The sequence below is a fragment of the Thalia democratica genome, chromosome 6, assembly GCF_965202585.1.
Source record: "Thalia democratica chromosome 6, ktThaDemo2.hap1.1, whole genome shotgun sequence".
Lineage (NCBI taxonomy): Eukaryota > Metazoa > Chordata > Thaliacea > Salpida > Salpidae > Thalia > Thalia democratica.
The window spans coordinates 63,597,067-63,606,284 of record NC_139170.1 but is presented as its reverse complement, the minus strand read 5'-3'; the positions used below and the strand labels follow the sequence as shown (position 1 = coordinate 63,606,284).

The following is a 9,218-nucleotide window of genomic DNA, read 5'->3' as shown; positions in this document are numbered from 1 at the left end:
CGAAAATTTTAAAGATTTAAATCATTGCTATCTATTGCGCCACGAAGACGATTAATAAAAAAAATTACAAATTTTAATTAAAACATTAATTAATTTCTCAGTGGATGATAGAAATCTATAACTTATAAACTTTTATTTATTAATAAAATGACTTTAAAATTAAATCAAGTGTTGCTTATTTTGCAAAATTCTACTAAAATTGTTGGAGATTTATGTTAAATTAAACTTATTTCACTTCATTTGTCCATATATCGATGCATGCATTAGAATAAATTTAAAAACTTTTTTAATTAAAAATTCTTTTTGAAAGACAAGTTTCAAATAATAAATAACAACAGTTCTCTAATTTATATTTTAAATTCTATTCGATATTTTTTGATTGACAAAGGCAAAATAAATACAATTTTGTATCCATTAATTGCCGTGTGCAAAGACAGATGAGTATGTAAGCTGGCTATTAAAACCGTGCCGAAACACTTGCAGCTTCCAACATGCCGAGACACCTGCAATTGTCAACATGTCAAGACACTTGCAATCGTCTACATGTTAAGCCACCTGCAAAAGAGAGAGTAAAAATATATATAAACGATGAAGCACATCTACAAACAGGTTATTATACCTTAACTACCCTACGAAGCGGACCTAGGCCGCTTCAACGGGGCGACTCTTCCTTCGTGGAAGTAGTTGCAGCTTTTCACAAGAGACTTCGAGGCCGGAGACATTAATGGCAGTACGTTACAAAATAGTTGGCTTGGGACTGCGCGGCCGCAGAGGTTAAATAAAGAACGATATAAAACAGCTTACGTGATACTTCGAGGTCTAAGACGTAAGCTGTAGTACGATATGAAGCAACTTTGATAGAATTTCTACGTTCATACATATCTTCTTTTCCACCTTTATCGATATTAAAGTTCGTATAAGATTAATGTGTAGAAAACTGAAGCGTCGCGTACCATTTTGAATCGTTCGTTTGTGAAATAAACAAATTGTACATAGTTTTTGTTGTTTATTTTATAACTAAATTAAGTTGCTATACCTGTTTATACCTGTTAAAGATAGAGATATTTTAATATCACTTTATTTTACTTATAAATGAATATGGAATGCAATAACTTCTTTTACTTAATAAATACTAATAAAGCAAAAATGTTGCAGTAAATATTTCATTTATCTTGTTCATTAAACCTTGAAGGTTTGTAGGGTTATATAAAAAGTAAATCAAGTAATGCAAAGTTTAAGTTAAACCCAAAATTTCTAAATTAAGTTACAAAGATACAAAAGCGTATTTATAAAAATATGTATATTTATAAAATATATATTATCTTTTTTACTATATATTGATGTTATTGAAATATTTAATTTTTATCAAAGTGTTATGTATAATTTTTTACAGCTGTATACGCTTAAAAACTTATTTATTACCCAGCACTGTAAGGCTAAAATGAAAAATAACTTTTAGATGGTTTTAGTATTTACTTTCAACTTAGTTTGTCTGATACCTAACTTTTTTACTAAAACATCGAAAATTAACATGCTTGATTAAACAACTACAATCAATGCAACTGCGCTCTACAATGGTAATTAAAAGTATTTTAAATTGTTTTTAACTTATTTCTGCCCATATTTTTTTTAAATTAAAAACTTTAAAATTTAGAAAATTTAAAATCTTTGAATTTGTCTAAATAATTAAGTTTCAATATTATTTAGTTTTATTTACTTGTATCTTAATCTGTTATATGTTTGTTTTATATGTTGCATCACTGTTTTCTATATTTATTTTATCATTTATTTTTATTATCTTTGTACAATTACGGATAGCTGATCTCGGCTGATAGCGAGCCTACATTATTTTATTACTAACGTTTTTTCATATAGATTCTATAAATAGTAAACTAGTTTAAGTAAGTACAAATACTTGGTTACTTCTGGTTAGCGTGATGTTTTAAACTTGAGTGAACTCTTTTAGAAGGTAAATTTTCTTAATTACATGTGTAAATTAATGTTTATCAATTGTATTCGTAGTTTATGAGCTAATGTTTAACTGTAATTTTTTCAAAGTTGAAAAAACTGAGTTAAATTTATTGTATTGTACTGTGTGTATTTTTTTTTAAAGGTAAATTTTCGTTATAACATATTATGTAAATTAATGTTTATTAAATGTTAACGTTTAGTGTTCAACTGATTTTTTTTTAATTCTCTTTAACTTTTATGATTTTATCTATTCATTGAGCTTAAAGTAAGGTAAACTTGGTAATAACCTTTCAATAAGGGGTAAAAAATGAAAAAAAGTTTAGAAACCGCTGCTTTAAACTATATAATACAGTGGTCTGTTTCTAAGAAAATATGTAGAAACTTTGATTAATTTTTTAAAAATTGAATAATTTAAAAATCATGAAATACTTGTGCTTGTCATATAAATCATAAAACTCTAATATTTTCATTATTTGAGGAAATCTTATTTTTAAAATAAACGTCTTTAAAACGTACTTGAAGTTTAAATTTATTTTAAAACAATAATCAGAGTTTATAAACATTGATTTAATTAAAACTCATAAAGTATAAAACATATTAAACTTTTTGAATAAATATATATCATTCTTTAAGTTAAATGTTGATCTAAACCAGGGTTTTCAAAATTTGGCGATATTTTAGCAAGTCTTGGGGCAATAACTAGTAAAGGAGGGAGGCATTTTTAAAACATTGGGTTGTCAAAAAAGTTTTAAACTTACACTAGATATTCTTAAGTTGCAGATGAAGAGCAAAAAAAGGTCTTAGGTGTTTTTTAAATGGTAATGTTTTGATAAGTCTGGTTAGCCATAGCCTTTTTAATTTCTTTAGAAGGAGCGATTTGAAAAAAAAATTGAGAAGCCTTGATCTAAACTGATGATATGCTTTTATATGTAGGATATATTTAATTAAGATGTTTTTTCATTGAAGAAATATTTTTTAACTCACGATTTTTGCTTTTGTCTAATATGTTTTAATTTTAGATAGTGTATTAAGTATGGTATATGGTTATAGTAAAACATCTAAGTCAAATGGAAATAGTTTTACACGCAAAGTTTGTGATAAAAGTTTCATAACAAAACAAAGTATAAGTGTTCATCAAATAATTCATACGGGAGAAAAACCATACAAATGTGATCTTTGTGACAAAAGTTTTACTAAAAAAGGTAGTTTGACAAGACACATGTTGGTACATAGTTGTAAGAAAGAATTTAAGTGTTTAGTTTGTTTATAAGAGTTCTCACGAAATACGTAAAACTGCACATGGTTACTCGATATAAAGATAAAGACTTTAAATGTGATTTATGTGAAAAAAGTTTTACTCAAAAGGGCAGTATAAAGATACATACGCTAGTGCATAATAGTATAAAAGATTATCAGTGTGAAGTCTGTAAGAAGAAGTTTTTACAGAAAGGCGTTTTAAAACGTCATATGTTGACTCATACTAAATTAAAAGCTCATGAATGTGATATTTGCAAGATGAAGTTTTCACGGAAAGGAAGTTTAGTTGATCACTTCAGAATTCATTTAGGAGAAAAACCATATGGATGTGCAGAATGTGGAAAATGGTTTACTGCTAGTTCAGCTCGTAATCAGCATATACGTAATTGACATAAGGAACTAAGTAAAGAGCAACACTCAGAACTGAAGTGTAAAATACAAAGAACTATTGTTCATGACTACCTCAAGACAATATCTGAGTACAATAAATCAAATTAGCTTGATTCTTGGTGGTCATTCTTGATTCTGAATGAAGCTTGGTATGAAACTTTTTAGTTTCCTTATAAGTTTATAGTTTTGTACAAATCGTTATAGTTCTAATCTTTAGTAAGATGCATGAGCTTGGTTTGTTACTTTATATGTAAATTGTGTTAAATAAATTCATATAAAGTTATAAAGTTAATTATGAATATGTTGTATATTGTTTTTCTTCAATAAATTTATTTAAAAACATACTAGCTATGTCAAAAAGAGTTAATAGTTTCTAAATAACAAGTTGTATACATAGTTTTAACTATTACCTTTTGTTCTTTTATTGTATTAGTTAAATTTTGTCGGATCTTAAATGTTATCGTTAGATATATAAGTATAAATACATAATAAAACTAACTGAAAAACACTTTGGAAAATTCAAACTTATGAGGTAAATTATATAAAATAAGTTAAATAAAAATTTATGAAAGAAAAGTTAAACTATCAAGTACTTTGTTTTAAATTTATAGTTCATTATTAACAAGTAGATTTATTTTAAATAGAATTAGAAACAGGAGATTATAGTAAGTTAAATTTTAACAAGCTTTAAATTTTTATTAACTTTACACAAACAACATAAATATCGAATGTTATTAATGAATTTTTGGTGTTATTTTGTCAGATGTATAGTGCAAGCTAATTAAGGTAAAAAATATCTTTTTTTTAAACTAATTTACTCAAATTTTAAAGCTAGTAGTCAATTAATGACAGTAAAAGGAATAAAAGGGTAATCTACGTAAAATCAGGTATTTACCACAAAAAAAAGTTAGTTAACTAAGTTAATCACAGATATTCTTTTCTTTTAATCACAAAATTGCACTTATATTTTTCTTTATAATGAATCAAAATATTTTTTTGTTTACGTTTAACATGAGAGTTATATTTTATTGTTGGTTTTCGTCAAAAACCTTTTACTTGAAATTGTTTTAGTCTTTATATTTTAAAAACCGTTTGTTGGAATAGTTGAATATGTTTTTTATAGTCTTTATACAGTTTTTGGAAGTTTTTTGCCTTATATTGGCAACATTTTTTTTAGCAGTAATTAAAGTTCGCTGGTTTTCATTGAAAAATTACTTACAAAGATTCTTGATTAGTTTATAAGTTTATTTACTTAACTTAAAATATAGAGCAATTTAAAACAAAAATTAAATAATTTATAATTAAAAATTAAAGACATAATATGCATATACAACTATAGTGTATTATTCTCATAGTGTGCATAAGAGTTCGTCAATTTAGACATAAAATATGCAACATAGCAGAGGAACTTAGTTAACAATTCTAATTGTGGAGATAAATAATCCACAACATAATATGCATATACAACTACATTGCAAGTAAAATTACCAAGTATTTACTGAATGAGACTAATGGGTAATGACGTAATAATTGTAAATAAGTAGATTTTAAAAACATTACAAAATTACTTAACAATTGTGGACAAAAACAGTAACTCTTATAAACTTGTTTTCTTAAAATCAAAGCATATAATAATAAATTTGTTTCAAAATTAACATTTATTTATTATCGTTATTAACGAATTAGGGGTAAAAATATACAAATATATTTTTTTAATTTTTCTTTGAAATTTCATTCCAAAACTACAAATTAGTTAAGTAATTTTTATGAGTTTTTTTGGTATTACAATTTTAAAAACATCAAAAGTTAACCTAAACAAAAAACCCTTAAAATCGGCTGAAGCAAACTTGTGTGACTTGTGTTAAATACTGAACCGAATTTATAAGTTTGTTTTGAGCTTTAAATTCATTAAAAGTTTGACTTTCTGACCAAATAAAACCATTCCTAATCGGTATGAAGTATTTTGTTCAACTTGAAGTTTTGTTATATGGTAGTTACAGCTTAAACTAATTTTAAGTTCACTAATATTTAGCAGTTTTTACTAACGTTAGTTTAACTTAGTAAATGCTTATGCTCTGCTACCAAGTGCTTTTTTGTTTAGTAGTCACATTTTTGAAAAAACTGATAGTTAATATTTTTCTGACGATTTAAATAATACTATTATTGTTAAAAAATAAAAGTTATGTTGGTAAATTTCAAAACATTATAAAACTGCTTGTCATTTGCATAAAATATTTTTGAAATTGATTAAATTAAAACATTTAATTTCTACTGAGCAGCTTAACTATACAAACAAAAACGTAATTGTACACACTGTTTGCTATTAAATGTAAAACAGCACTACTAAATTATGTTATGTACTATATATGTACGAAAAAGTTACTAAAACTAAGTTAACTCTCAATAAATTTTTTTGAAAGTAAGTTTTTTATTCGCTTAAAAGTGAACAAACAAAAATTCCGATTACACTAACTAAACGAGTTTTGCAAATTCATCAATTTTTGTAGCAATTTAGTCTACTATTTTTTTGCTACTGTTTCTATAAGTTTTTTATATAACTCTTAAATAGTTCTACAAGTTTGTATTCGTTTTTTTATTTTACGTCGTTATATACAAACAAAAGTAAAATTTAAAGACTTTATTGGTTGCTGAAGGTTAAAAATTCTAAAAAGTTGGAATTTAATTTATTTTTTTATGAAATATAATAATGTGCAAATAGTTTTAGATATTAAAGCAATGTAATTAACTTTAAAATAACAAATTATCTTAAACTTATAAATTGTTGTAATCACAACTGTACGTCAAAATAAGTACTTCTCTAACTTATACATTTTTAACTTTATTACGGTTCAAGTGCTAAGAATATTTACAGTTGTATTCAGATATTGTTTTAAGGTAGTCATGAACAATGCTTCTTTGTATTCTACACTTCAGTTCTGATTGTTGCTCCTTACTTAGTTCCTTATGATGAATACGTACATGATAGTTTCGATTAGAACTAGCAGTGAACCATTTTCCACATTCTGCACAACCATAAGGTTTTTCACCTAAATGAATTCTAAATTGTGTGACTAAATTACTTTTCTGTGAAAATTTCTTCTTGCATATATCACATTCATGAGCTTTTACTTTTGTGTGAGTCAACTTATGTTTTTTTAAACTGCCTTTAAGAAAAAACTTCTTTTCACAAACTTCACACTGATATTTTTTTTACCAGTATGAAGTAACATGTGTGTCTTTACATTATCTTTTCTAGAATAACTTTTGTCACACAAATTACATTTGAAGACTTTTTCTTTTGTGTGAGTAACCATGTGCTGTTTTAATATATATTTACTTGAAATTTTTTTTAAACAAACAAAACATTGAAATTATTTTTTGTCCTTATGTACCAACATGTGTTAAGTTTAATTACCTTTTTGAGTAAAACTTTTATCACAAACATCACAATTGTTTGGTCTTTCACCTGAGTGAGTTCTTAGATATACCTTAAGACTTGATTTAGTTGCAAAATTCTTTCCACAAGTTTCACATGTTGTTGGTTTATCAAATGACTCATTATTTACTAGCTTTTTACTGACCATACTGCTGTAAAAATGTAAAATATACTTACGTTTTTGTTAAACGGTATATATTTTGTTTAGTTTTTATTTCGTTTACTAGTTACATTTTTATGTTTACCACCTACATAAAATTTAGTGTAATAAAAGTTTTAGGTTTAAAATAAAAGTATATTTACAATACTATTCAAAATTAGATAAAATACAATTTATCCTTTCTATTATTAGCTGAAATTTTCAAAAGTTCATGTAACTATGTATTAAATCATTTATGAACTAAAGCTATAACAATTTATGTTATAATCAGTAAACAGAAACTGAACGTCTTTTAAAGTTTTGAACTATCTTTAACTAATTTAAGTTTATATTATGAAGTCAATCAAAATGCTTTTGTTTGATATACAAATACATTCAAAAACAAACTTAAAATAGTTTCTATCCAATTCACGACAAAACATATTACCACATATATTGTATTTTAAACATTAACAACAACTGTGAAACTATTAGAAACAAAACAAAATGTTATTATACTAAATTATTAACCGTATAACGTGTACTTTAAACAATATGTAAAGCTGATTGAAAGACGAGTTAGTATAATAAAACATTTTGAACAGTTAAAAAACGGATTAGCTAAAATAAAATCTAGTTGTTTTTGACATAAAAAGTAACTCAAACCGATCATAGAACTTTTATATGTAATAGAATAGAATTAAAAAGTATTTTTAACTTATTTGGTATTTATTTTTAAGTATTTAACAAAAGAAAAGCTGTTAATCAAGAACTTAAACGTTGTTAAGAGTTTTATTAGTTTTATATTTTCAGTTTCCGAGAGATATTTTATATTCATCGTTAATATTTGATTAAGAAAAATTGTTACTTATGTTGACTGGGTGTCAACAGAAATGGTTTGGTTGTAGTTTTAGTAAATGATTTTTTTATCTCACATTAATTTAATTTTTACATATAATTCAGCAAAAATTGTTTTTTGTTGAACTTCACAGTTCTCTTTTCACCTTTTCTTTTATAAGAATTCTATTAACTAACTTAAAACTTTTTCATAAATAGCTCTAAAATTTACTCTCACTTATAAAGTTTTTTAAACATGTTCAAATATTAATTTTATTTTTTAGTTTGGGCCTTTTAGTTAAAATTGGCCCACTTGGAAACCATGACAAAATCTAAGTGGGTCAAGAGCAGCAAAGGAGCCACAGAGGTGCCTTGAGGTGACAATTTTAAACATATACTAAACATTCATGATTAATGATGAAGAGCAAAAAAATAAAAAGGTTTTAGATGTATTTTGAGTAATTTTGTTTGAGGGTACCATAAGACTTATTATTTCTTTGAAGGAAGCTTTTATAAAAAAAATGGGAAACCTTGCTTTAAATTGATATAAAGTTAATACTTTTAAAAGATTTTAAGTCTACTTAATTAATAAAAACCTTAAAATTTTACCAATACTTAAAAAGTTTTTAGAGCTTTCCAATCGCATATCGCATATTTGAGTTTTTTTATTAATATAAAATAGATATTGAAAATTATCTAGAAATTGCATAGAGAAAAATTTTTAAAGTTATGAATTTGTTTTACTTGGTTGACGTTTTATTTGTAGTTTAATTTACATACTTTTTATTTTAAAAAATTATAAGTTAAATGTGCTAAATAAATTTTATAAATATAGTTATATTGTAGGTTGAGTGATAAAGAGTTTCATAAAAGTAGTTTGTTTTCGAAATTCTATGCTTTGTCTAACTTAAATTACTTTTATTTTGAAATTATCTTCGAAAAAATTTAGCTATTTTATATAAAAATTTTTTAGTTTTTTTATTATTTCAACTCACTTGATGTGAAATATTTTTTAAAGTATAAAAACTTTTTTATATTTATAACTCTTTAAGCAAAATTTTTTATGCTTTTTTCTTGTTCTTTAGATATTTTTTTTATAGATTTTTATAAAAACACTAAATTAACTACTTTTATACAGTAAGTTAACAAATTATTGAAAAAGTTGTAAAAGTTTTATAAAACTAAATA

The 9,218-nt window shown here is 24.6% G+C and overlaps 1 protein-coding gene across 1 annotated transcript in view; it reads right to left on the bottom strand.

Moving 5' to 3' along the window:
* Nucleotides 1-721: 721 nt before the first annotated feature.
* LOC145839300 (uncharacterized) overlaps nucleotides 722-9,218 on the bottom strand; it is a 29,484-nt gene continuing 20,987 nt past the window's right edge. Inside the window, exons 4-6 of the mRNA XM_082946897.1 lie at nucleotides 7,034-7,206; nucleotides 6,489-6,665; nucleotides 722-894 (exon numbers count right to left, since the gene is read on the bottom strand). Coding sequence (XP_082803023.1) covers nucleotides 722-894; nucleotides 6,489-6,665; nucleotides 7,034-7,206 — 523 coding nt within the window. The remainder of the gene's footprint in view (nucleotides 895-6,488; nucleotides 6,666-7,033; nucleotides 7,207-9,218) is intronic.